Below are 27,517 nucleotides of genomic sequence, written 5' to 3'. Positions count from 1 at the left end.
ACTTACGTACATAAATTAGCGGAAGTATTGGTCAAGGTATCCATAAAAGTTGTTCACCTTTACTAAACATGATTTGTACAGTAATATTGGTACATTCTTCTGGTGCAGATATGACTCAGTTGATGCACATATGCTTTCTGCACCCCTCTATCCCCCAGAAATCAAATACATTTTTAAAACTTAAAAGAAGTTAAGAAGTTGAACAAATTTGCCTATGATGAGTCTGTCATAGAGCTTACTTCAGAGTCCCTAAATGTCCTTTCCAACCCCAAAAGTACTATCTATTTTTGACTCAGACAAATAACCTGTGTTCTGTGTTTTTTAGTAGTGATTCTTCCTCTAATTATTGCTTTCTGGTGTAAGCAGGGGAGAAGAGGATGGGGATGAATGCATGACTCTTAGTTCTCACAGCCAGATACTGAAATGCAGCTCAGGTCACCCAAAGCTGGCAAGCAACTCCATAATAAACCAGTATTACTGAATATCCAGTTCCTTGAATAAGGAATTACATTCCAAGCAGTGAATGATGTGTGACATACAGCACCAAATTCAGAAGACCATCTTTCTGTCAAAAACAAGCAACAAAAATCCTACAATGAAAAATAGTAAACTAGTTGAATTTCTGCAATACTGCACAGGGCCCACGTGCTTGTTTTTCTGACTGAAGTTTGTCATTTGATCTTGAAAAGGATTTATTGCTGTATCTCTGGCTGGGAAAGCTAAAAACAGATGCAGAAGGAAAAGTTTTGGTGCCACAAACTAGTTAGTGGAAAAAATCTATACATGCTTGTAGAGTCTGTCCCTGGAAATAGCCAGAGATGAATAAAACCCGCACTGGAATACACATTGATTGGTGGCACAAAGACAGGCACTCAGCATGAGGATACACTGCAGCTGTTGACTGACCAGGAATGTCATAGAATCACAGACAGGTAAAATCCTTGGAGTTGAAGGGATCTATAAATGCCACCTAGTCCAACTCCTCCCCAAAAAAAGAAGGAAAGGGACAGACTCGGGACAAGGGAAAACGGTTTCAAGCTAAAAGAGAGGAGGTTTAGATTGGATATAAGGAACTTTTTTACAATAAGGGTGGTGAGGCACTGGAACAGGTTGCCCAGAAAGGCGGTGGATGCCCCATCCCTAGAGACACTCAAGGTCAGGCCGGACGGGGCTCTAAGCACCTGACCTAGCTGCAGGCGTCTCTGTTCGCTGCGCGGGAGTCGGGCTAGGTGACTTTTAGAGGTCCCTTCCAACCGAAATGGTTCCGTGACTCTATGAGCTCTGCCACCCAAACACTCGGCGAAGCCGAAACTCCCTCAAAAACGGCGGGGTGGCTCGGCGACGTACGTCAGCCCCTCCGGGTCCCCATCCCAAGCCGTCCCGCTGGGCGGGGCACCGGCACTGCCCGCCCCCGGCACTGCGGCGCGGGACCGCGGCTCCGGTGCTGTAGAGGGCGCTGTGCGGCGAGGCCCGGACCGGGCGCGCCGCTCGTGGCGGCGGCGCTGGTTAGCTGAGTTCCCGTTCCCGTCGCCGTTCCCGTCGGGCCGGGCCGGGTGGCGGCCGCGCCTCGTCCTCGCGGTCCCCTCCTCCCGTTGCCTCGCAGCGGTGGGCGCCGGCGGCGGGCAGGGCGGCGGCGCGGGGCGCGGCGGAGGCGGGCGGGGAGCGCGGCGCCGGCGCGGCGCCGCATGCGGCGCTGATGGAGCCGGGCTCGGGGCTGGCGCAGCGTAGGGCGGGGGGCGGCGGGCTGGAGCTCGGGGCGGGCTCGGCGGGGGGGTCGCCGGCTCTGTCCGGGGGGCAGGCCCGCCGCAGGAAGCAGCCGCCGCGGCCCGCCGACTTCAAGCTGCAGGTGATCATCATCGGCTCGCGAGGGGTGGGCAAGACCAGCCTGATGGAGCGCTTCACCGACGACACCTTCTGCGAGGCCTGCAAGTCCACCGTGGGTAAGGCAGCCCTCCGACCGCGCCGCGTTGTCCTTGCCGGGCTCTCGCGGTGTAAACGCGGCCCGGCCGGGCCCCCCTCCCCGTGTGCTGCCCGGGCCGTCCACTGCAGAGTTGTAATTCCTCCTGCCGTGCGCGGCGGGTGCCCGGGGTCCCGAGGCCTGTCCGTGGGGCGGGTGGTACAGCGTGGAGTTGTGAGGACAGCCCTTGTGCGCAACTTCCCAGCGCGCCGCGGGATGGGGGCGGAGGGCATAGTTTGACCCGGGTCTGGCGGGGGGGGGGCTTTGGTGTCCTCTTTCGTTCTTACGTGTTTGAACAGTGAAACGGCCATAAACTTGAGCGTAGGAAGTTCCGCACCAACATGCGAAGGAACTTCTTCACAGTGAGGGTGACGGAGCACTGGAACAGGCTGCCCAGGGAGGTTGTGGAGTCTCCTTCTCTGGGGATATTCAGGACCCACCTGGACGCCTGCCTGTGCAGCCTGCTGTAGAGAGTCTGTTTTGTTGGGGGGTTGGACTCGATGATCTCTAAAGGTCCCTTCCAGCCCCTGTGATTTTGTGATATTTTTTAAAGTGTTAGGGGTGGCTGGTAAAACAGGTCGTTGTGCTGAAGCCTGAGGTGGTACAGAATTATTCCAGCAGCTGAAGAGTTCTGCGGTGTGTGCTGAACATCACTGATGGGACTTCCAAGTGCTGCTCCACACCCCAGCCCAACTAACACCAGATCCCTGCTGCCCGGAAACCCTCCTCAGTGTTACATGTGAGGAAGCTGATGTTTTGTTTGGTGAAGAGCACCTCCTGAGCGTGTTTTGTACCTCTTTCGACAAACTGGGGGGCTGCTCCCCAGCTTTGTACAGCAGCATCTTGTTCACGGGTTAGTCAGCGGTGCTTTGAGGTGGCTTAATGCCTGCTGTGCTTTGATGTGTGGATGCATAAGGGGAGAAAAACGAGCTGGTGCGTTATTACAGACCTGTTCTGAATGCTTAGGTCCTGCAGCAAAGCGGTTGTTAAATCTGTGTCATTGTAAAATGAGCGCGTGTAGCTAAGTTGTAGCTTGAAATGTGAAGAAACCTATAGCATCTGATGGAAAAGGGTGGTGTTGTCTTTTGGAAACTAAGACGCTATTCTCCAAGCCCATCTTTCTGTGACAGAACAATAGAGTTACTATTGTTTGTTTTAGTTGGTGTTTTGTGAGTTTTTATACCTATTTTTTCCCCAGGTCTTCTAAAAATCCCGCTCTGATAGTGCTGTGGCTTTTCCTCTGAGCATCCTGTTAGTGCTGATATTTTTAAGTTGGTAACTTAACTTCTTTTTTACTTCCAAAAAGTCAGAAACATAATCCTGAAGTGATATGTTGTTGTAGTGAAGAAATGCTGATGACTTTTGTAGATGGACCAATTTGATTTAACATACAGTAAGCTAGAGAAGTAGAATTGGCAGTGAAATGTCCCTTTACAAATTCTCTGTGACTGGGTTGCTTTGAACTCATGCATCTTTGGGATGACCTACATTTAGCATTCCTTTCAGGCTGGGCTGCTCTCCTTTAGCTAGGGTTAGTTTCCTGATGTGAATCCTGAGAAGAGGAGGTGCCCTAGGCCCCAGTCCAAACTTCCAGTCTGGTGCCTTGCAAGCACACTGATTTCCTAGATAACCAAGAAAGAAAGCTTCCTTATTTCACAAAAGACAGGAAATAAATGGTGGTATGCTGCTAGACAGAGGATTACGTAATGTTTGATGTATGAAGTGTGCCAACATAAAGCAGCATAGGGGAATCAGCTTGTGCCAAAATACATGTAGAAACTTGACAGTAATGGCATTCTTTCAAGGTCTTCTGACTGAAGTTGATAGCTGTTGAGATTCCCACAGATCCTTCAGCTGCTAAGTGAAAGATCTTCTCACTGTTGTGACTGAAAGCTTGCACCTCTGCTATTTACATGTTATGTAGAAGGAAAATAACCTGCAATCAAAAATGATCAGTGGTCAGAGTTTACACAGTTCAAATAATACACTCTTCCCACATAACTGCTTTCTGAAGTGATTTTTTTTTGAGAGTTATAAGTGAAGAGTGTTTTGAAACATGATTTGAAACAGTGTGACTAATGCAATTTCAGAGGAAGCAATATGAAGCTAATATACCTTGAAATTAAATTTGAAAAGACAGTAAAAGAATACAACAACAATTAAAAATTGCTGTATCTGCTTATATTAGGGAGATGCAGCTGGGAATGCATATGATTATCTTATCTGGATACTGGCAGCCTCTACCTTCTTTTTATAATAAACCTGTGAAAGTGTAGGCCAAATAGAACAACATATGGCACCTTAACCTCTTGTATGGAAATGTACAGGCTGCTCAGAGGTCTTCTCTCACAGTGGAAGAATTGCAAATGTTCAAAACTTTGCATGCCCAAAGCTTATTGCAAGAGCCTGGCTGACTTCTGTCCCCAGCTGCTGTTTAGGTTATTAGTGGGATGTCACTGAGTGTTTCTACATAAACAGAGAGATGTGGATTCAATTAAGAAATATTCAGCATTGTAATGTTAATTTACAAATACTACATTGCCAGATTTTATTACAGAATTTAACAAGCACACCAACGTGTCTTCTGTCTCATCTCAAAACACTGAAGTTCTTTGAAAGTGTTCAAAAATAGCTTGGCAGATTTCAGCACATTATTCATAACTGCACACAATGTGCTGTTGATCTAAAATTCTTTTGATGTATTTATTTTGGGCATTAAGTTGCACAGAATATTGTGTCTCCTTAATCTGCTGTTTACATCGCACTGAGAATACTCAGTGCACTCAAATATTTACTGATTTTTGCATACTGGTGTCACATGAGAAATAGATTTTGCTGTTCTTGGTTTTATGTGCTAAGTTTGGGTGTTTGTTCTTATTATTAGGTTATAACTTCTTTTTATTACTGGTTTGGACATGGGCGTTTTCTTTAGAAATGTTCCCCGTGTAGCTACAGTGACATAAAATTACTCATTTACACCGGTGTTAAATCCAAGGTAGTTAAGGTAATTCCTTTTCCATGATGGTAGAATTCTTATGTGAGGGTAATGTTGACATCGTTAATTAATTTTGTCAACAAACGTTTATATACATTTTATTTTAAAATAAAAATTGCTTTTTGATTGTGATGCTGTTCGTGGCCTCCACACACCTGTATTTTTCACAGAAGAGCAGGATTAGAACTGTTGCTGGGGTGTTTTTCAGACTCCTAACAAAGCAAAACAAGTATTTCAAATGAATGAGAGTGATCTTTCCAAAAGTAGTGCACAAATATTCATTGCTGTGGTTGCGAGAAGGCTTTAAAGTGGTCAGGAGAGGAGGAGTCCTTGGCTTTCCTTTTTCCTCCTGCCATATCATCCCAAAAGTAGTTCTTATTCCTGAAGAAATTAATCTGTGCATCCAGATCTCCATAGTGATGTTATTATAGTTATTAACATTTAAAAGTTATAATAAAGGGTCCTCTTTATTTTTCAAAGGCCTCTGTACTCCAGCTGCTGTCCCATCCGTATCTCAGTCTGTTCTTTGCCAGTCCTTCTGCTGTTTCTGTGACAGATCTACTAAACTCATGTGCTCAGCATTGGTTCCTAGCCAGCGAAGCGTTATGCTTCCTTCGTGCTTTTCATCTCAGGACCTGAGGTTCCTGCTCATCCAAAGAGAAGGCCCTGCACTGACTCACTGCTCAGCCAGCCACCTCTCCTGCTCCTCCACCTCAAGCTGAGCTCCTCCGCTCGTCTTTCACGTCCTGGTCTATGTAAGATTTCTGAGGCCCAGTATCATCCATCCTGCAGCTCTTTTTCCATCATGAAGGCATCCCAGGAAAGAGGCCTTGCCTACCATAGTGCTAGAGCTGAGGTGGGTCTGCAGGCTCGTGGCCAGCTGTTCTTGGGACACTACACCACCATTTGAAGCAAATGCCAAAGCCTCCTTCAGGCCTGATTTACAAGGAAAATCATAGGTGGAGCTACTCAGCTGAGTTGGTAATAGGATGTGTTGTTGTGGATCAGGATGGGAGCACTGTGATCCCTTTTGGACTATTTGTAGCCTGTGGGCAAGCAAATGTGCTGTGGGGAAAGATCCCTTTGGCTTCACAAACGCTCTTTGGTGTTGATTCCCTTTGTTTTAATATACTGTGAAATGGAATGTTGGCCTGTATTGGGAGCTCACTAGATTTACAGAGCTCCATAGCTTTTTCTTCCAAGTAGTCCATTTCCTGTTAATTCTTTCTAAAATATGCATGTAAAGTACTTAACTTCCAACAAATAGGCAATAGTAATAGTGAAAACTTTGGATTTAACTTCATCAGACCAACTTTAAATAAGGCAACTTCTGGTTTTTTTAATATGTGTATGTGATATGTAGATATGTGCATATATGTATGTATTTATGTTTCAGTTTCCTGTCACAATTCAACCTCTTTCTTCATCGTCTTTGGACTAACAATATAAATGTTAGGTTTCATTCCCATAAGCTTTTCCTATAATACTAATTATATTTGTCTTACACTCTTTCTGACAAATGTAACTCATTTCAGTTTTTCTGTGAAGTTTTGTTTTGCCTTCCATAAGATGGCACTAAAAACTTATTTGTGGTGGAGAGGAGAAAAGGGTAGAAGTGAATATCTTTGGCTTTTCCATGTCATAATAAAAGTAGCAGTCAGCTTTCTGTTGGCTTTATACTCAAAATCGGCTCTGTACTCAGACTGAGAAATCTTTGCTGCACATAAAAAAAAGGAAGGAAGGAAGGAAGTTCCGGCCAACAGTACTAGGTATTTATGTGAGAAATAGCCCTCGTCTTCATTTGTTCAAGATATTAATACATACTTATTTTTATTTATTGGCTTTTTGACTACTGTAGATTAGCACAAATAAAGCTTAACAAATATTTTGGTGATGCCGTGCTGCGGTAGTTTGAAAGTACAAACAGTGTAGAGCAGGAGGCTGAGCTTTGCTTAGAAAGCAGTTTGACCTTACACAAAACCTTGAGATAACTGGGGAGCATGTAGGAACTTGCATTGTTTGTTGTCAGTTCTGAAACCATGAGTTCAGGCAACACAGCTTTGAGCAGAAGCTTGTGCTCTTTGGAGACTGCCTTTTACCATTAGTAGTGTTGTCACTTGTAATTGACACTGGAGACCACAACCAAAAGAATCTATCAATAGCTGTTGGCTCAGTATTTGTCAAGTAAGCATATTGTACAGCTTTGGTGTAGTCAGCAAGTATTTTCCATGCATAATTATTTGAGCCCTCATAGGGTAACAAATCTGTGTTTTAGTATAGGAAAATGTAGTGGGGCGATGCTGTAAATGGCCAGGGTTTGGGAACAGGGCTTTGGGGAGGGCTGTTTTTACTTTTTATTTTTGAATTGCCAAGAGCTTGTGAAGATGCGTAAATTTGAAATTGACTTTGTTTTCCTCATTTATAAACCAACTGCTAGCCTAGAGTGAGGGAAGTATTTGGGTTCTGTCAAGACAGTAGAGCTATCCGAATATCTTACAGTGTGTTGTCAGTGCACGCATGAGAATATATGCAAGTACACCAACAGACAGCATGAAGAGCCCACTTGAATGGTGTCAGATGTGGAGTTTCATTTGTAAGGAGAGTGGAATGCAGCTGTCAAACTCAGTCTGGGCCGTGAACAGCTGAGAGTGTCAGAAGCAAAAAATAAAAATAGGGGGCATATGATTCTCAGTTGTAGACTTCAGTATTTCTTTCTGAAAGTTGTGCACTTAGATAGACGTTCATTTGATGACATGTACCCTTTGCAGAATGCTTGTGTTTTTAGCTGAACTGTAAAATAGAACAGAATCCATAGAGTGCCCTTCATTGCAAAAACCTTAAATCTCTATGAAGCTTGTTCACCTGGCTGCCCTTGAACAGGAGGGAGGATTAATATTCCCACTTGTTAAGACTGCAACTATGTAACAACACGTAGCAACACTTCTACCATTTATTTCTTCTAATCCAAGGAATGAAAAACTTGGTACTCGAATCAAAATGCTGTGTTCAGTCTCATTTTGGAATAGTTTCTGCCTTCATAATAGTAGGATTCTGTCATTAATTTTCTTTGGCATTCAGTTTTCCTTTCAGGTCAGGTCATTGTAGACCACTAGCCCACCGTGTTTGTCAGTTCGGTAGGCAGTGTTGCAAATGCCTCTTCTTCAAGAAGGCCCAGAGTATCTTATTCATTCCATTCTGCCTTCCACCTCATTCTGTTTATCAAAAATTTGGTCCATGCTTTGAAGTCAGCTCTGTAAATAGATTAGAGGTTTCGCTCTGAAACTCTCTGAAAGACTTCTCATTCTCGCAGATGGTAAAATTATAAGGAAATAACTTCCTCCATTTTCATTGTTTGGAAATGCTGAGTAACTCAGACTTTCTTAAGCGTGCATCAGGCATTCAAAGATCACTGTTGACTTTCTAAAAATTCGTATAATTGCACCTTTGAAGTTTAGCCACTGCATATACGTAACCAATTCTTTTTTTCTGATGTTGGTGTGTCTGTTTTGCTTTGGTCTGTGGCACAGTTGCCAGCAGAGTTACGTGTGTGCTTTTATTTTAGGCGAGCGGTCTCAAGTTTCTGCATGTTAATTGTTCTAGAATTACACTTCAGAGCCATGTGAGCAACGTGCTTTACCTGCCCCCAAAATAATCCCCAAACTGGCTCATAGGTGACTAACACGTAATGCTTCCAAATCTCTTTTTAATCTCTACATGTATAATGTGAGGTTTGAAAGAAGTATTTCCGCTTTGGTGGTTCTTAAAATTACCTGTGTGTCTTGAAACTTCAATTAAAAGCTGCTTTACTTTTTCCTTCAAATAACTTTGGTAACCTTATTCTACCTCCATGCCCATGTACTGTACTCTTCTTTGTATATTTTTTCCCCACAGATAAATGGTAGAGATTGATAGCAAAGCCAGTGTGCATCTTTTCCTTGACTTCAGCAGTTCTGTATTACTGTGGTTTCTATTAATTCCCGTATTGCAATCAATATTTAGTTACAGATGAGGACTGTCTTATAGCAGATGCTGTGCAAGCTGGTAGCAGAGCTGGATCTTACCTCTAGAAACACAGTCATCAACTGTTGCGGAAGGAAGAAAACTTCTCTGTAATGCTGTTGATGTCCAAAGTAAACAAATGATCCCAGCTTTTGAATTTTAAGTCCATTCTAATGATCAATTAGTATGCAAACTCTGAATTTTTAAACTGTGTCTCTTCAAATACAGTCTGATTATTTTTCACTGATTGCATTGCTTTGCTGGGAATAGCTAATAGACCTCTGAAAATTCAATCTATTGGAATTGATTTTAGCTGTAGGGGTTCTGTGTGCTCTATTTGCATCTGTTTTCCCAGCTCCTGCCTGAACTTTGTAATTGGGAAGTCTTGGCCTCTTAAGGTCACTCCTTGTGAACAAAACAGCTTCCACTTCCTTTTTTTGCCACTTAGAGGAGAAAAAAATTGAAAGCAGTGATGCAGAATGAGGAGTAAGAAGCTTCTTCCCAATGCATTTTATTTCTAGACAAATTGTTTTTCAGAAAGAAAACAGACACAGCTGTATGTGTTTCAATGTATGCTTTAGTAGATTTCTTCCTGCAAACAGAAGTTAGAAGTAATTTATATATTATAACCTATTTTGGGCTACACTTCATTTGCACTGGATTTGTTTTCAGTCTGGAACAGACTCCAGGTTAGAGCAGTGACAAGATACTTCGCTCACGCTGACTTGCCCTTATCTAGAACTTCATTAGTGCGCTTCTATTTTGAGTGCCTGTTCCCTTTCTTTTAGGGCTGTTTGTTTTGGCAAGGAGTGCAGACAGTTTGCTTAGCTGTTTGTTGCATAGACTTCTTCAAAATAAAGGAAACAAACCTCTCTAATTGCCTTGTAGTCCAGTAGCCCTTTATTTTTCCTGGAAAACTATTGTTTCAGTTGAGTACACGTTGAAGTAGCTGCTCTTGTTTGCGTGAAGTATATTTTTAATCTAAAGCTCTCGCGCTTTCACAACAAAAGCAGTGTGCTTTGTAGAACTTATAGAAGTACTGAATTAATAATACTATCTTCAGCATGCCATATAATTGCTGCTGTACTTAATGCCTTGCTCAACATCCCTCCAGCTAGGGGAGGGGAAGCAGGCTTACCTGCAGTTTGGTGGTAGAGCAAGCTGTATCAGGGTATTTCAAAATGCTTCATAGATACCAAATCATAAACTCAAAGTTGAGTTTGGGATCTATGTTTGTGTGCTTTTTTTTAATTAACTCTTAAAGACGTGTGAGATTGTGTTAGGATTCCTGAGAAAGGCTGTGTCAGAGAAAAAACAATTGTGGCAGAATCTGACATCCAAAATGAGCAGTTTTAATTCAGGCAGAGGAGACTGCTAGGATTCACATGTGCCCTGAATGTAGTCATAGTGGAAGAACTGAATGCATGGCTTGCCAGTGGTGTGTGTAAGATTACCATGGAGGGAGGGAAGGTGGTGGCCAGCCTTCTGGTTCCCCTCCTGTTGCTGTGTCCTGGCAAAGGACACAACACTTGAGAGTAACCATAAACATGTACCTGCTGGCTCTGCTGGGTGCTTTTGATAACTTGCTGTCAATAAAATCATAGTAGTCGTTTAAATGCAAACTATTTAATGTGAAAATCAGCCTTGGTTTGCCATTGGAAAGAGCCTTTTACAATCCTTTATTTTTATAAGGTGTGTTGTTCAGATTTAATGTAGTTGTCAACAGCAATTATTGATTCCTCGGTTTTATTGAACTATGAATGAATAAAGCCACATACTGGATGCTGTTCGTGTAATTAGGGACAGAAGGTCCTGGGTGGCTTGTTTGTATTAACTGTTGTTGACATCTTTGTAGGGACTGTCTGCCATCGCTGGGCTATGTGCTGTATGGCTGTGCTGGTAGGGTGTTACGCCAGGCCTTTCTGTCACTGATCGTGTTCAGGCACAGCACTGAACAGCACACAGCTTCAAGACTGCAGCAGCCTCTGGCAGGACTGAACACAAATGGAACAAATGCCCACGTTTGTTAAACTCAGAGTTGGAATGGGAGACTCCAGCAGTTGGTCCAAATCAAGTGTTCTGCAACTATAGCTATAAGAACACATAAGACTGCTCTTCATGCTCAGTTTACGTGAATGGATAGATCCACTTGTCTACCTCTTGTCATGTGTGACTAACAAGTACTTGTTATCTGCAGTAGTTGGAAGCATTTGCTTCCTAATTTGCTTCCTGAGACTTCTTGATAGGCTTTCCTCATGTTTTTACTACCTGGAGAAATTATATGGATGGCAAAACTTGGTTTGTTGACTTTAGTCAGGGTATTTATTTCATTGAACTTTTTCTTAAGGTGGTGTTTGAAATTGAAGTGGAAAAGAAATGTTGGTTTACTAATTTGTATGTAAAATCAAAGTATAACCTTTGACTGGTCAGTGGTGATACACAGTAATGAAACCTGACAGGCTTTGGAATTTGTTTCTTCGTTTGCAAGAGAACAGTTGCCAGTATTTTTCCTCCACTGTTGGCAGACACTAAACTTTTGGAATTGTGTTGTTGCTTGCAGAGCATTACTAATTATAAAAATTGGTTGAGCAATCTTTTAGCTCTGGCAAGCTATCTGATCGAAGTGTTAGGTGATTCAAAGTGTTTTATAGAGCAGTCCACCTCTCCGAAACTTACCATTTTGCATAGTTTATTGCGAAGTATAACAGCAAATAAATGTTTCAGGCTCTGACTTTAAGATTATTAACAGAGCAATTTGCCTTTGGAATAAGAAGGTTGGATATTAGGAAAAAAATCCTGTCAGAAGGAGCGGTGGGCAGTGGCACAGGCTGCTCAGAGAGGTGGGGGGGGGGGGGTCACCGACCCTGGAGGTGTTGAAGAGCCATATGGATGTGGCACTGAAGGACGTGGTTTGGGGGTATGGTGGGGATGGCTGATGGCTGGACTGGATGGTCTTGGTGGTCTTTTCCAACCTTAATGATTCTGCGATTCCAAGAATAATAGGGATGTAGTATTTATTCTGAAACAATCCTTTTAAATTCGTAGGCATTTTTCCACTTGATTTCATTAACATATGGTCTGCCAGTCCTGAGCTGAAAATTTCCTGTATTATAGCAATTGGATTTTCTCTGTAGTGCATTATTTGTATTTAAAATAAAACACACCTACTTTTTTGTTCCTTGGTTTTCTGAAATGATAGTATGTAAATCCCTTCCTTAAAAACTAAAAGGTTTTGCTAATGGACTTGGTGAAATTTGCATGAAATTCCCATGTGGTTTGCAATGCACGGCTTTGGGTCAGAGGTGATATAGACTTGTTTTTGTGTGACAGCAAAACAACTTCTTTAGCAGAAGCTGCATTCTCTCTGGCTTCATACTCAGGTCAAGCTCCTCCGCAAGTGCAGTGGTCAACCAAAGCCAGCATGCCACTTGTGCCAGCACCATACATAATGTATTCTATTAATATTTCAGTGAGAGGGACAAGGTAGATTTTCTTTTTTTTTTTTTTTTAAACCTGAGTTCTCAGATGAGTAATGAATGATATAGCGTGTTGTATTCATACAGTAGTAGGACTGGGAACTTGAGGTGGTGGGGCAATTATATTGAAACTAAGGAAGGCAGAGATTTGAAACTATATTGATATTGATGATCTCCTTTGTGAATAAAGTTTCTATTGTGTTGTAGACAAGTTATGACCATTAAGGCAAGTGTATGCTATACTTCAAATGTAACTATTTGGAGAAAAGGCATTTAGCAGTAGATACAGTTGGTGTTTTAAAGCAACCATTAAAACATTAATGACGTAGTAATGACAAGAACTGTTATTTCCCACATTTTGGATAGAGGAACAGTAGCATGTCCGTTTCACTTTCTTTGACTTTTACACCAACAACAGAGATGCTGTTTTTTCAAAAGTGCTAAAGGTATTTCTTAAATAGATGAATAGATGTTCTGAAACTTTAATAATCCTTATACTTTTTCTCAATTTGCGTATGAATACGTTAAAATAGCTGTTAAAATTATAGACTGCAACGTGTGTTGCTTTGGTTGCTGTATTGCCCATGAACCCTGCTGAGATGTGACTGGGACCTGGAGAAGCAGGATTGTTGTGGTGATAACCAGCACTTTTATCACTATGCAGTGCACAACTGTGAGCCGGTGGTTTGAAGGCATTTTTGTCGAGGGGAGTCAAGGTCAATAATCCTTCCACATATTTAGACTAGATTTCCAGTGTGAAATGTTCTTTTGGTTCCATGAGACTTTGGTGCAGATGATGTAAGGGGCAAATTCAGTTCCTTCTATCGAAACTACAGTCTGGTATAGATTCTAAGAATATTGCAAGGTTTTTACCAACGACAGACATTAGGGAAATGGTTAGTTGTTGTGAGAGGAAATGTAAATCTTCTCTTTGTGTTCACTCTTGTATCTATCCTTGGTATTCACTTGTATGTGAAAAGGCAAAAGTCTTTCCAACACAGCATGCTTCTGCACTTCTGTGTGGGTGTAAGTGTGCCAGTCTGAATGATGTTCTCTTGTCTTTTTATTTCCCTGCTTTTTGATTTGGTACTGTCGGAAGGGATGGTGTTCAGAAGGAAGAAGTGAAGCAAAAAGATTTATACAAACATTAACCTGCTCATTTTAGTGTACAGTTTATGAGTACTGTGATATCATCCTAGGACACTTGTACCCTAAAATATTTTTGTGTTTGAGGTGGTATTCTTTTGTGTCTAGATATTGTTTGGCCATACTGTGTCTCTGTGTTGATTGCCAGCATTATTTTCATGGACTTGAAGTCTTTTTGTATAACAAGGTCTTCGTGGGTCTATCTTTGCTGTTTAGCTTGCATTCAAATTCTGGTTGAAATTTGGAGATGATGGTTGAAAGTACTATACGGGTATAAAAGGAATTTTTAAAGTTGTTCAAAATTGAAGCAATTTGATCATAAACATTTGCCTGAATGAAGAATGATGGTGCTGACAAACTGCATAAACCAACTGCAATTCCAGCACTTCCACTCTGGCACCTTACAAACACTGAGCATCTGGCTTGGGTGTAGTTGTGTACTGCTCCACTTCACAGACTGGTGTGGAGGGACGGGGTTTGCTTCATGCCTCCGAGGCAGCTGTGCCATTTGAAAGTAGAGCAGGCTTGTCCTTGACAGTCAATGTGAATAAGGGAGAAACAACCAACCGTGCCTGTTGTTTTACTGTTGTGTTGGGTTCACCTGCTGCTGGAACTATTGCACAAAGTGGAAAGTTTATGTTGTGATGATACCAAATCAGGTGGCTCACAAACTATATAGCTGTAGATAAATCCATGTGATGATCTTGCCTGTTGCAAACCTGTTAAAAGTTTATTAAAAAAAAAAAAAAAAAAAACCTATCCAAAAATGATAGTAATAATTTACACCCTCATTACTTTTGCTTCTTATTTCTACTTTTCTGTTTACTGTATTTTATTTATAGGTGTTGATTTTAAAATCAAAACAGTAGAGCTAAGAGGAAAGAAAATTAGATTACAAATCTGGTAAGTAAAACAAATGTGCAACCAGCAGTATGTTTTAATTTTTATGTTATAGCATGAATCAATATGCTTGTCTAATACTATTAACTGTTATAAGCTGGTTTAGCTCTTAGACTTTTGTTTCTCTCCTCCATTCCCACCTGACTTAAGCAAAATCAAATAGCTCTTAGGTTTTCGTGAGGATAAAGGAGGAGAAAGATGGTTAGAAGTAGTGCATGAGTGTAATTACTGAAATATTAATGCATCACAGAGATCTCAAGGACTTTTTTCTGGAAGTGTGAAATCATCCATACAAGAAATAGGAGTTCAACAAACAAAAGAAAGTGACCATGTTAAATAGACATAGTTAGATTTTTATATTCTGGACTGTTCTAAACTGACTTGCTACAAAAGCAATTATAAGGCAGCCATAAAATACTTCCTGAACTATTTTCTGAAACTTGATGTAGACTGTGCTGTTTTCTTGACACTGTGGTAAATTACTTAAAAGTGAAGTGCTTTCAAGACTAAGCAAATTATACCCCCTACAACAGCACTGAGACAGAAAATGATCTCATACAACCAAGACAGTATACATTAACTAGAAATAATGTTCTGCTGCAGAAAGCTTGATGTCTAAGCTAAGCTTTTCTGTTCTAGAGTAGGATACATGTTTCCTCATAACGATTTCCCATGCTAATGATAGAATTTGAATTGTTTAGGACTTACTGAGTTTATGTGCTCCTTTGTTTTGCAGACTTGTCTAATACATAAACATTGTTTTGAGAGAATAAACCAGCTATGTTAATATGCATTAATCTTACGTACTACTATGTAGAAGCTTAGCTTTGGTTGATTAACAGTGCTTGGTGCATAATTGGCATTGTAGTTAAGCTGATATAGCTGCTAACAATCTCTAGAGGGGGGAAAGAGCTCTGAACTCTGAGACACTTTTGGGATAATCTGGTGATTTCTCATTCTTAACTACATGGGTGCAGTGAATTCAGCTTACTAACTCCTCTTGGCAGGTCACCATCAGCTGTTTGTCACACCATGTGTCTGTCTTACCTCCCTCTGAGTTAACTGCTACATCATCTTTGGTATCATCAGTCACCTAACACTTGAATGTTATTGGCATGTCTTCATCCATCATGTGTCCCTGCTTGGAAACCTATGACCACAAGGCTGGCAGTTGAGCCAGCAGTTGCTAGCCAGGGTCTGCTGAAGCTGACAGAGGTAACAGAAGTTTTTTTGATAAGGAGATGCTACCGTATGCCTAACTTAAAATTTTGCTATGAAATATGCTGAGCTTGACAATCAACTTTTTTCATGTTGAATAAATACTCTTTAAGAGATGTTTAGCTGGAAAAGAGATGTTTAAACCATTATTTTCCACATATTGAGAATATGCTCGTAGGACATAAGAAACTTTTTAAACTAAAAATTGATAAGTGCTAAAAAAATGTGACCAATAATCCTGTGCAAAGACATGCTAAAACGGTGAATAAAACACATTATAAAAAAGATATGTTAACAACCAGGAGTACAATATCCAGCTCTCAAGTGTCACTCTCTCTTCAAAAACTGCTGTTAAAATGCTGTTCTTATGGATTACACTGAAAACTGTCATGGCATGCTTGTAAAGTTTTTGAAAAGCAATTAAATGACCATCACTTTCACTCATTTATTTTGAAGCATTGTTGTATGTGTTGTTGGGCCTATTTATTCTTTTTATACCTTCAGTTGTTAGATGAAAACAGAAAAGCAATTTACAAAGTCAACCACTTAAAATTTTAAAATGCCAACTTAAGTCATGTGGTTGATCCTACTTCTACCTGTGTGGAGGTGTTGAGACAAGATTGCCTCATGCTTCCCGGTGGTCTTACAGAGATCACAGTAATTACTACAAAACCCTGTATTTTGAACAAATGAGCAATTAAAGGAACAAATCATTTCTAAAATGTGTTTGATTCCTGAAAATGGCTAAGGTTGCATTTTGAAGCATCCAAGCTTGGTTATTTTTTTCAGTCATTGGTAATTCTACTTCAGAAATCAAACAAGAATGGTTGTTCATTTGTTTCTGTTTTTTTCAATACCAGACTGGGCTTTCAGTGGAGACTTGACTTCTGTCTTTGCTGACTGCTCTGCCAGCAGTGTTTTCCAGAGACCTCTGCCAATTCTATTTATGAAAAAACAGCAGAGAAGTATACTGAATGTATCAGTCAGTGATGTTTTCTTTTGAAAGTATCTCTCACCTGGTTGCTGTTGTTAGAGTAGCATACGAATCAGACTTTCTCCGTATTGCTTTTGCAGTGAGATATTGTATGCTTGAGGATCAAAGAGGCTTCCGATGTTAGGATAGCACTGCTGCCTTCAACCTGTTTCCTTGACTTTTGTTGTCACGAAACAACCTCCTGCTCCTTGGAAGATGGCACAGTAGAGCAGCACTGAGAATGCTCAGTAGCATTTATTTTCCCCACGCACCCTCTCACCCCCCAGCGCAGTAGCAGTGACCCTTGAGCTGGCAGTAGTAGATGCAGTAGGTCAGCTTCTGTGTCGCAGTTCTTGACTGAAACAAGCTCATATATTCTGTAGTGTCTGTTGCAGTTATGCAGTGGGTAAAGTAACTGAGCGGTTAGCCTGATGATCAGAGTGTATCTGAGCATCTCTGCTTTAGTGCTGTCTCAGAGCCAGACCAGATGATAGGAATTCCACTTTCTTGCTTTGGAGCATAAATGTATCAGGAGGACGGTGGGATCTGACTGTGCCCTGTCACTTGAGGAATCTCAGCATTTAGCCGAAGTAAAAAGCACCCACGTCAGGCTTCCAGTCTGCAGGTCCCCAGCTGCTGGAGGCAGTGGTGCCCTGCTGCTGTGCCGGTGCCCTGCTTGGGTGCCCAAAGAGGCTGCTGACACCTGGCAAAAAATCTGGGATTTGCTTCTGAAAGTTGTTTGAACTGCTTTCTCTTTAGAAGTTGTGATGCTGCCAGCCCAAGGTTTTCTATAGGCTGTAGTGCTGGAAACTGAGACAGGGAGTAATGTAAGGAAAGCATTACCTGTCCTGAAACGTAACAAAATGTAGTTCTGAAATGTTAGTACCTCTGACATAAATTATTTCATGTAATAAAAAATTGCAAATGACTTTGATTTTTTTGTTTTGTTTTGTTTTAATGGGAAGGAAAGCTCAGCTTAACAAGTAGAATTAATCCCAAAATGACTTAATTTTTTTTTAATGTCTCCAAGTGCCATAAAAGCACAAAGCAAGTGCAAATGTTCAATTGTTAATTTTTTTATTTCTGTTTCAAAATACATTTCCTCCCTATTGCCACTTCACTCTACCACTCATAAAAAATGAATTTAACTTCAGAGCCAATGACAGTTTTGAGTCTGTATGTGTATTATACAGTCTGAGAATACAGCAAGTCAACACCTGAATAAAGGATTTGTGTTGTGGTGGTGGTGTTTTTTAATTTGCATTTGTTTGGTGTAATGTTTGTCTGTATTTTCAGAGTGATGGCTAGTTTCTGTTAATGAGGCAGGAAATTGCAGGTTGTAGTTGGTGAAGGAGACATAGGCTGAATGTTTATAATTAGCATTTGGAAATAGCAGTACTTTTTCCCTTAAAGCAAGTTCTTGGAAAAATCAGTAAAAGGAAACTTGTTTTAGTATTTAAAAAAGAAGTCATCTGTTGTATTTTCTCAGTGATGCAAAATCATTGATGAGGTAGTAGTTAATTGTTCGGACTTCTGGAGTTCGAATGAAGTTGAACTGCCTTATAGTTTTATGTTGATTCCTGCAAGAGAAATAAGGAACTAGCAGCATTAGCATTGCACACGAGATCCATGAAGTTGCATACTGTTAGTGCAGTTAAATAATGCTCCTCTCACAGCTTTCCAGTGGTCCTTCCAAGAGCTGTCTTCACTTAAGTGTTCCCACTGTGGGAGAGTAATACGTTGACAATAGTGTAACAAACTTAATTTCTCCAGTACAGCACATGAAAGGAAGACATTTTTTGATGGATATGCTTTTAACATTAGCTCTACTTTAGGCTTGTTATTTTTTTCCTTCCTGCTGGAAGAATTTGCCACACATTTTTATAAAAATAGACCATAGCTCCTCGTGCAAGATAAGTTTCACTATGTAAGATCAACTAGATACTCAGTGGCAGCTTATTTAGCTAGTTTGAGGTTGCTGATTATTGCTTATTTTAGAGATAATTTTCCAATTTCCTCCTTACTACTCGAAGGATAATACACTGCTATTGTAATATTAAAGACCATGAATTCAGCTTATTTTCTTCCAGTTTTTGAAGGAAATGGGTATTATCAGATCATGCTTACAATCAGAAACCTGCTGTCTGGTTTCATTTAAATTTCCTGCAGCAGGGGATGCACTGGTTACACAAAGCATGTGGACATTGTGATTATCAAAGCAAGGCAGAGAAAGTCAGCCATAATTCACCACGATTAGAGTGACTGGCAGGTGACAATTGGTGGCCATCTGTTCATAGAATATATAGTGAGGTTTTTGAATGATCTACACAAAGAGGAGTGCAGGACCTGAGGGTATTTTAAGAACCCGAGGTTGTTGTCAGGTGAGGAGAGGTTGATAATGCCAGATAGACTGGGTGATAATGCACTTAGCAGGCTTGGGGAAATGCGGGGCCGGAAGAAGCTGTAGTGGCTGAGTGTAATGTTGACTCCAGTGCTTACACATAAGTGTACCTCGTGTGTTGGTTGGTCTCTTCAGAGGGAGGAGTTGGATGTTAGTGTGTTTATTTTCCCTGTGTATTTTCCTAACGTTTGAACTGTGTGATCTGGTGCTTCAGAAGGGGCCCCTTTGTGGTGGAATTGCTAAAAGCCCTTAACATCGACCTGTAGGCACAGTTAGCTCTGAAATGGCTCCTCTCTCTGCTCTGATACGGGCACAGAGAAGAGAGGGAAGACTGACTGGCAAAAAAAGCAGTGGTTTTCATCAGTCAGACCACAACTCGAATTGATGCATTCTTCCATATATGGGGTATGCCCTGCCAACTGCCATCTGGTTGTGTCTGTGCAGTGATAGAGCTAAAGAGATCCCATCCCTAATGCACTTGGTCGGCAGGCTGGATCAGCAGCAGGCGGCAGAGGCCGCTCTACACGGTTATAATTTTGAGAAGCCTGTTCTAAGTACTGAAGCAATGCTATCCATATGTGGAAAATCAACGGTTCATACTAGAATTTTTAAATTTTTCATGGAATGAATTTCCAAAGGTTCTGACAAAACCAAACCATCACCAAAAAAAAGTAAGGGAAGAGAAAATGAATTGCATCTTTTAAGTAATACTTACATATGTGACTCCAGCTGCCAGAACTTGTATTGCTTTAATTAAAAAAAAACATTTCATTCATGATAAGAAAGCGACAAATTGACCATCTAAAACAGTCTGAAATACTTCTAGAACTTGATTGAAACAGTCTACCTGTTTCACCTTCAGTAGGGTCCCAAGGGTTTGTGCAAATTCAGTTCTGAAGTTTTGAGTAGAGAACGGGATATGAATAAAAATAAAAATGTATGCAGTAGGAATTTGTTTTCTTCCACCTCCCTACCCCAAGTTCCATATCATGATGCTGCTGGCTTAGTGAAGTGTTAGTCAGTATTTTTCCACAGGTTATGAAATAGAGATCTCACATCTTTTTCTAGGAGACAGTGTTTACTTTATGAAATCACCTACCAAAAATTTGTTGCTATCAAGTATGTTTGTGGCTATTTCCGGAGAAAGTACTTTACTTTAAAGCCTGCTTAGTTTAGATCCTTAAAGATTTTGTGAAGAGCACGATAGGTTTGTTGTAGTTTATTCTGCTACTTGTTGTGCATAAACCTTAAAAAGGATTCTTCAGGACAATCAATGTGGCATTTTGTGAACACAATATTTTTTTTTCTTTTTGGTAACGAGTGTTTCAGTTCTCCATTGTTAATCTCATTCCCAAGTTCATTCTTATCCTTTTGTCTAAAATGTGACTGTTGAATAGAGTTCCTTTTGAGTTTTAGGGTCCATATGCATGGGCACACATTTTTTCCCATGCACTTTGAATTTTATTTAGTCTTTTGACTTATCTTTTGGTTTACTTCGAAGTGCCATATAACTTAATATTTGCTTTTGATACCAGTCACATTTTAAGACTTAGGGTATACACCAGCTGTTGTATTAGTATAACTGCCAAAAATCTTCCATAACAAGACTCAGTAAAAAATAACTTTGTCTTATCTGCTTTGGAATATCAACTATAGCTAGTATAGGCATACAGTTGACATTGCTTGAAAGTAATCTCCAGTGTAAATGCACTGTGATAGAAATGCCTGCAACATTGAACGTGAGGATAGGAATGATATTTGACCACCTCAGATTAGTAGATGTAAATGTGAAAGGCAATAATCTACTTTCAAAAGCTGTTCTATATAGGGGTTGTTTACTTAATTTAGAAATCACTTCTTTAGAAGTGAATTCAGCCAGTAGCCTCTGCATTAGTCTTAAAAACCATAGTTGAATTTCTGTGGTTGATCCAAAAAGACTCTGAAAGTTCAAATCATAATAATCAGTGTATTGCTCATTTTATTGTTGGATGTCCAGCTGTTTTAGTTTGCTAAGCATGTATCCATTTCTTTTTCTTTTATTTTTTTTTCAGGGCTGTTTAAAAAAGAAACAACCATACACCACAAAACCAGCTTAATCTGCTGGTACATTTCCATTGAACAGCTTCATTTTCAGCTACATGTAGACCTATTTGGTGGCCTTTCTTGGTGAAGTTAGTATGGGCTAAGTAGTTCTGATATGAAAACTTTTGTAATTGAAAGTAGTGCTCCATTTTTTCTTTTCCTGACATACACACAGACATTCAATTTTCAATGTGAAGTATCTGATAGGTGTGGGAGGCTGTCTTTATTAAGATAGAAACAAAGTTATTGTATACTTTGTGAATCCATGAAATGTTTGTGCCAATGTTTGCTGCTGCTTCTTAGGGACACAGCAGGTCAGGAGAGATTCAACAGCATTACCTCAGCTTATTACAGAAGTGCCAAGGGAATTATTTTGGTGTATGATATAACCAAGAAGGAAACATTTGATGATTTACCAAAATGGATGAAAATGATTGATAAGGTAGGCTCTCTTAAGTTTTTTGGGGGGGTTTTGGTGGCTTTTTTTTTTTTTGCTTTGTTTTTTTTTTTGGGGGGGGGGGGGAGGGTAGGGGGGAGAATAAATTCTTTCCCAAAAGGACTAAGTATTGTGTGCTTTTAACAGCATAATTACAGGGTTATTAAACTGGAACTGCTGGTTTGCATGGGATTCTGTTAGCACGAATTTAACATTTATGTGTTCTGTTGCAAAATAATTGTCCATTCCTGCTTCCTTTGACTGAACTAGTTAGAAGTGCCAGTGGAAATCTGTAACATTATGCATTTGCCTGTGCACTGGGGAAAGAAGAAATTTTGGTCTGTGAAATAAATCATTTTGTTCACTCCTCGGTGGACTGGAACAACTGGTTCTTAATAAAGTTTTTAAAATAATGTTTAAAAATTTAAGTTGAAAATTCTTAAAATAATGTTTAGGAAGAACATTAACGTGTTAAACTGTGTAGATGTGTTTCATTATTCAGTAAAGGAATTTACTTTTTGTTTTTAATATTGTATGAAGCGTCATTTTTTTTTTTGTTTAGTATATTAAAATGTTTTACTTGCAGTATGCTTCAGAAGATGCAGAGCTTCTATTAGTTGGAAATAAACTGGACTGTGAAGTTGATCGAGAGATTACTCGACAGCAGGGAGAGAAGGTAAGAACAGGTGTAAATAAATTCTAAGTTACAGATGGAAGCAAAAGTGCTGTGACATTGCTGTTGAGAGTCCATGGCTATTCTTAGTCATACTGTTGCACCTCAGGAGCATACTGAGAATGGGAATGTTTTGTCAAAATTCATAGTTTGCTTGCTTCTGTTTATACAACCCCCCAGTACACAGTAGTGTAGTGAATCCCTCTTTTTGGCATGTAAACTATGAAAAGAGATACAGTAAAGACTTGAGTCGTAAATAGAGAGATGTCCATTTAGGACGTGTTTGTGATCCTTCTTCCAGATATTGGCCTTTCAGTACTACCTTAGGATTGGCAAGAGTCCTGCTTGATTTCTTAACTCAACTTTGCTTTCACGGTTGTTAGATATTCGTGTTTTTCTTGATCACAAAAGTAGTAAGGAAAATGAAAGGAGAATGTACCCTCTTGATCAGGACAAATACAAATATTTTTCTTCTGAAAAGTTCCTACTCCTTGGCAATCTGAGTAATCCTTGTCAACTGAGGATATTAATTTTTCAAACTTAGGTCTGGAAAAGTGCAGAACGCTTCTCCATTAAACCGAATCTAAGTGAAAATTAGCTGTATCTGACAATGTTTGCTGTACCTTAGAGATTCAGGGTAATTAATTGCATAAGAGATCAGTCACAGATTTCAGGGAAGCTTATTAAAGGTTTAATGAGGAATGTATATTTGTTGTTTTTGTAGTTATTTTACTTTTTCTTCCATCAGTTTGCACAGCAAATAACTGGGATGCGGTTCTGCGAAGCAAGTGCCAAGGACAATTTTAATGTGGATGAAATATTTCTAAAGCTTGTTGATGACATTCTGAAAAAGGTAAAATATTGAGGTGATAGTTTCTGCCCACATAAGTGGTTCATGCTTAATACTGAATCTCTGATTGTGTTTGTCAGGAGGACATGGAGGGGTAAGTGCATGCAGTCAGGTGAAGTTGATGTGTAGGGGGCATGATGTAGTTTGCAGTCTACTGCCTGCATCAGTGAATTCCTGTCTAGCTTGGTAGACATCTGCTTCTATTTGCTATGATTCCTGTTTCTTATAACTTCATATCAGCAGCTGACTATACACTTGCCTGCTTTTGTTTGCAGGCAGTTCTTTTGTATTTTGTCACATTTTGAAAGTGAGGCTTATTTTGACAGCGTTTCCCAACTTCATTGGAAAATACATTGTTAGCACAACTTGCTTGAATGTAGATCAATAATTAATAAGATCTGAAAATCCTTAGGTGTGGAGGCTTTGGCTGATAGTGACCTCTTGAAACTATCTCATTGTGCTGAGTTCTGTGCAGATGATTGTTTACAGGCGATGTTTTCTTTTCTTTAAGATGCCACTGGATGTTATAAGAAATGAGTTGTCCAACAGTATCCTGTCCCTGCAGCCAGAGCCAGAAATCCCACCAGAACTGCCTCCTCCAAGGCCACATGTCCGTTGCTGTTGACTTGTTACTCCATACAGAGTGGAAAAATAGGAGTGGGAGGATAAAGAAAGTATCTGTACTACTCTGCACTACAATCATTTGGCAGTTTCTTGTTGCACTTTGTTATTCGAGTCAGAGCTACACACTAACTTGTAAATATGCAAATATGCAATCCTTTGTAGGATTCAACTATATAACATTTAATTATTGCCCTTGACCCTCACAATGATGTTTCATTCATTGCCCCAGTGTTATAAATACTGTACAGTTGGTTGAGATTTACCACACTTCCAGTCGAGGAAAAAGGAGAAGTTAAATCTATACCTATTCTTGACATAAATGTTGTAATAGTTCTTGTTATTATAAACAGGCAGGCAGAAGCTCTTCTGGTATGAAGATAAGTATATGGTGCTTTGCTGACTATTTTAAAGACAATTTTTTTTTAAACAGAGGACTTTATGTACAAAGCTTCCATAATCAGCATTATGTTTCATTTTAATGTAGTGAAAACATTTTTGGCTGTAGCATCCTCTGCTGACTGGATTTGTTGAAAAGCTAAGTTTAATTTTTGGCAGCCTTATTTATTTTGTTTAATGCTGAACCCATCCTTTTTGTACTAAGACGTCACATCTGGTGCAAATTTGATTGCGCTGAAATTGCATCTATTTTCTGCATAAGCATAAACTTAATTGCAAGAATCAATAAGTTTCAATAAAAGAATGAAGATTATATTCAAAACTCTATAAGAAGGTATAAAAAGCAATGCTGCTGTCCTAGACAAATTCTTTAAAAAAAAAACAAAAAGATTTTCCTGTGTTAAGGAATATATATGTGTATTTGTCTGGACATCTCTAGGGTTGGGGGGAGGGGAAATTAAGGTAAAAGAGGTTTTTCTTTCCTAATAGTAGAAATTATTCCCATCAAGCAAATACTGTGTTAGATTTTTGTCTGATAATGAATTTGTGAATTATATCTTTGGTATATCTTTTATTAAAATGCACTGTTTAGTTTAGCTGTGGTAAATCGGTAGTTACATATTTGAATAACTTGGTGTGTCCTGAATGTTTGTGGTATTGAAAAGCATTGTGGTCTTTCTAAACTAATGAAGTGCAAATAAAATTTTGTATTTATGAATGACAGTGGAACTGCACCTGTTATTAGAATGGCAAGTATATCAAATCATGGGTAAAAGGTAAAATCTAGGGTATGGAACAACTGCTTCTGTATTAATTTCCTTATTATTTAACTTTCTGTTTGACAGTTCCTCTAGACCTTGTTAGAAGAGCAGCAAACATTAATTGCTCACCTTGATGCTTGCTGTCTTGGGATGACCTAGCCCAGCTGATACCTCCAAACAGCATGTGACTGCTTGTCATGTTACCTTAGCAGATGGTTGCAAAGCTATTGATGACACTGGCAACACAAATATTAACCAGTCTTTTTCACACTACAGCTTTTCTACTTCTCATTCTCTGGTGCTGGAACCCATTTTGTCACTTCTGCCACTCTAGCTGAAACACTGACACTTAACAGTAAGTTGTACCACTGATTAAGCAGCAGTTTCTCTGCTTTGTGGAAGGAAAAAAGACGCAAAGAACTGCAGACGTTTTAAAAAGATATTTTTTTAATTCCTTATTTCAGTAAGCAAGCTCTGATATTCTGAATACAATACCATGCAGTCTTAGCACATTTTGATTTCAATTTACAGATCAAGGAAGCATGGTTGATATTTGTGCTTATGTCTTCTGCCACCTTGTGCCTAAACAGTTTGCTTTTTTAGGTAGTAAACTTATGGTTTACTATCATATTGATAAGATAAAATCAATTTCTAAAGCACTTGTAGGATTTCTGATGATAATGTGGGCAATAGCATGGAAGGAAGAATTATGGAAAAGTGAGTTTTAACTTGACAACAATTCTATTTTAGCTGATTTGTTTTTATATGTACCTAGAATCTTGTGATTTTTTTCTGCAGTTTTTGAATTTAATAAAAATTAAGAAATCTGACTTAGATATTCTTCTTGTAATTATGTTCTGTTTGTATATAGGTAGATCGGAATTTCATTCTCTTGTACAAAAAAAAAAAGAAAAATTACTGCATTTGAGAGCCATATTTATTTGAGAAGGCTTGAATGTATTTGCTTATTCATTGGAAATCATAAAAAGTTCAGTAAACCTTCAAATTCATTTTAGTATTACCCTAAAGAGAGTTTTGTCTCCTACTTTGATCTCCGCAACTTTTCGTGAGTCAGTGTTTGTTTATATCTTAACAAAGATTTGCACTGTGGCATGGAAGGATGGGTGGGAAAGAGAACAATTCTTACTGTCCTGCTTCCTCATATGGAGTTCCAGCTGTCAAGCCAACCCTTGTTGATCTTTAATGATGGACTGCTAGAATGATCTGCGCAACCATTGGGAGACCATAAAAGGGGGGAGGAGGGGGGGAAGGGAAGCTGAGAACTAGGTACAGTTCTAGATCTGTTCTAACTCATGGTAGCAGATCATCGTTCTTCACAAGCTGTGGTTTGGAATAATCCATTCCCCTTCTTCGGGGTGTTTGTGTGCATTGTTTCTTTCTAATAGTGAGCCCAGCACACTTTTCCACTCTTATCACTGCACTGGTCAGATGCTGCTAGGTCTTTTAGTCCCTGATAGTTTTTTCATACTACAGAATATATACAGCATATCATTATTATTCTTATCAAGCTTGCTTGATAAGCAAGCATGGCAAGCAGAAACAAACAAACAAAAAAAATGTGGCAGAAAAAAGAATTTTAACATCTGTTCCAAAGTAGTGATGGTTTCTTGACTTTCACAAAACAGTGATAAGTGGATCCTGGCCATATAATGGTGGTGTTTTGAAACTGATGGCAGTGTGGTTAGGATTTAATCCAGTAAGTTCCTGAAGTGGCACAATTTTAGTAGTATTTCCAGTCAATATTGTATCTTCTACCAAAGCTTAAGTTCATCTCTATCAAGAAACTCATGCAGTATTTGATTATTTCTATCAACTTTTTAGATCTGCCTATAGTGGGCACTCAAACAGTGGGCTGAGTTAACAGGTCACTTTATATACTTTATATTCTGTACAGAGTAACAGAGGCAGTGTGGGAAGGCTGGAAATTTCTCTTTTATGTATGGCTGAGTCATGACACAGAAGGAGCTGAAAGTTACTGGCTTAGCAGCATGTTGCATCTTTCCTTCATAAGACCTGGCCCTGCAGAATGGAGATACACATTGATGTCAACATTTACTACTTGTAAAGAAGGAGGAGGAGGGTTTGTAGGGCAGGAGGTGGCAGAATAATGGAATGAAAGCAAAAGCCAGGATATGGTGATTTCCTAAAGCAAACTTAAGACTGTGTTTGTGACCATGCAGAAACTTCCACATTTTCTCATTTGTGTCAAATGTTTAATTTATGTCACTGCACTAAAGAGGCAAGAATTTCTGGCAGCAAAGCTTTGCCTTAAGTGCTTTGCCATTTTATCCTTGTTAGTCAAAGTGATGTTGTAAGCTGATTGTTACTTTAAGTGCTACATGTAAGCGAGATTGGGAATTAAGTAGGCCCAATCGTGTAAAGAATTTCTAGTGAATCCAGAAGCTGATTGTTATCCCATGGACCGGTGTTATCAGTTACAAAGGCGGTATCCTAACAGGTACAGTCGTCTTGAATAATAGCTCTAAATATTTCCTAGTGCCAAGTTCACATTAGGCTGACACGAGCAGTTGTTGGTACTGTGAGTTTTTACGGAGTAGCTTTGATGCTTTTTGTAAGAGCAGGTGCACTGATGGAAGTTGTCCATTAGA

General features: G+C 39.8%; 1 protein-coding gene across 1 annotated transcript; it reads left to right on the top strand.

The window, feature by feature from the left end:
• Positions 1-1,681: 1,681 nt before the first annotated feature.
• Positions 1,682-25,723, top strand: RAB12 (RAB12, member RAS oncogene family). Its single transcript, XM_052703758.1, has 6 exons — positions 1,682-1,940; positions 14,416-14,476; positions 21,451-21,589; positions 22,170-22,259; positions 23,005-23,109; positions 23,618-25,723. The coding sequence occupies exons 1-6, from the start codon at positions 1,697-1,699 to the stop codon at positions 23,729-23,731; spliced, it is 753 nt and encodes a 250-aa protein (XP_052559718.1). The 5' UTR covers positions 1,682-1,696; the 3' UTR covers positions 23,732-25,723.
• The last annotated feature ends 1,794 nt before the right edge of the window (positions 25,724-27,517 follow it).

This window comes from Tympanuchus pallidicinctus, unplaced genomic scaffold (genome assembly GCF_026119805.1).
Source record: "Tympanuchus pallidicinctus isolate F22 unplaced genomic scaffold, pur_lepc_1.0 scaffold5, whole genome shotgun sequence".
In the NCBI taxonomy this organism is placed as follows: Eukaryota; Metazoa; Chordata; class Aves; order Galliformes; family Phasianidae; genus Tympanuchus; species Tympanuchus pallidicinctus.
The sequence above is the reverse complement of the archived record's forward strand: the minus strand, read 5'-3'. Positions and strand labels throughout refer to the sequence as shown.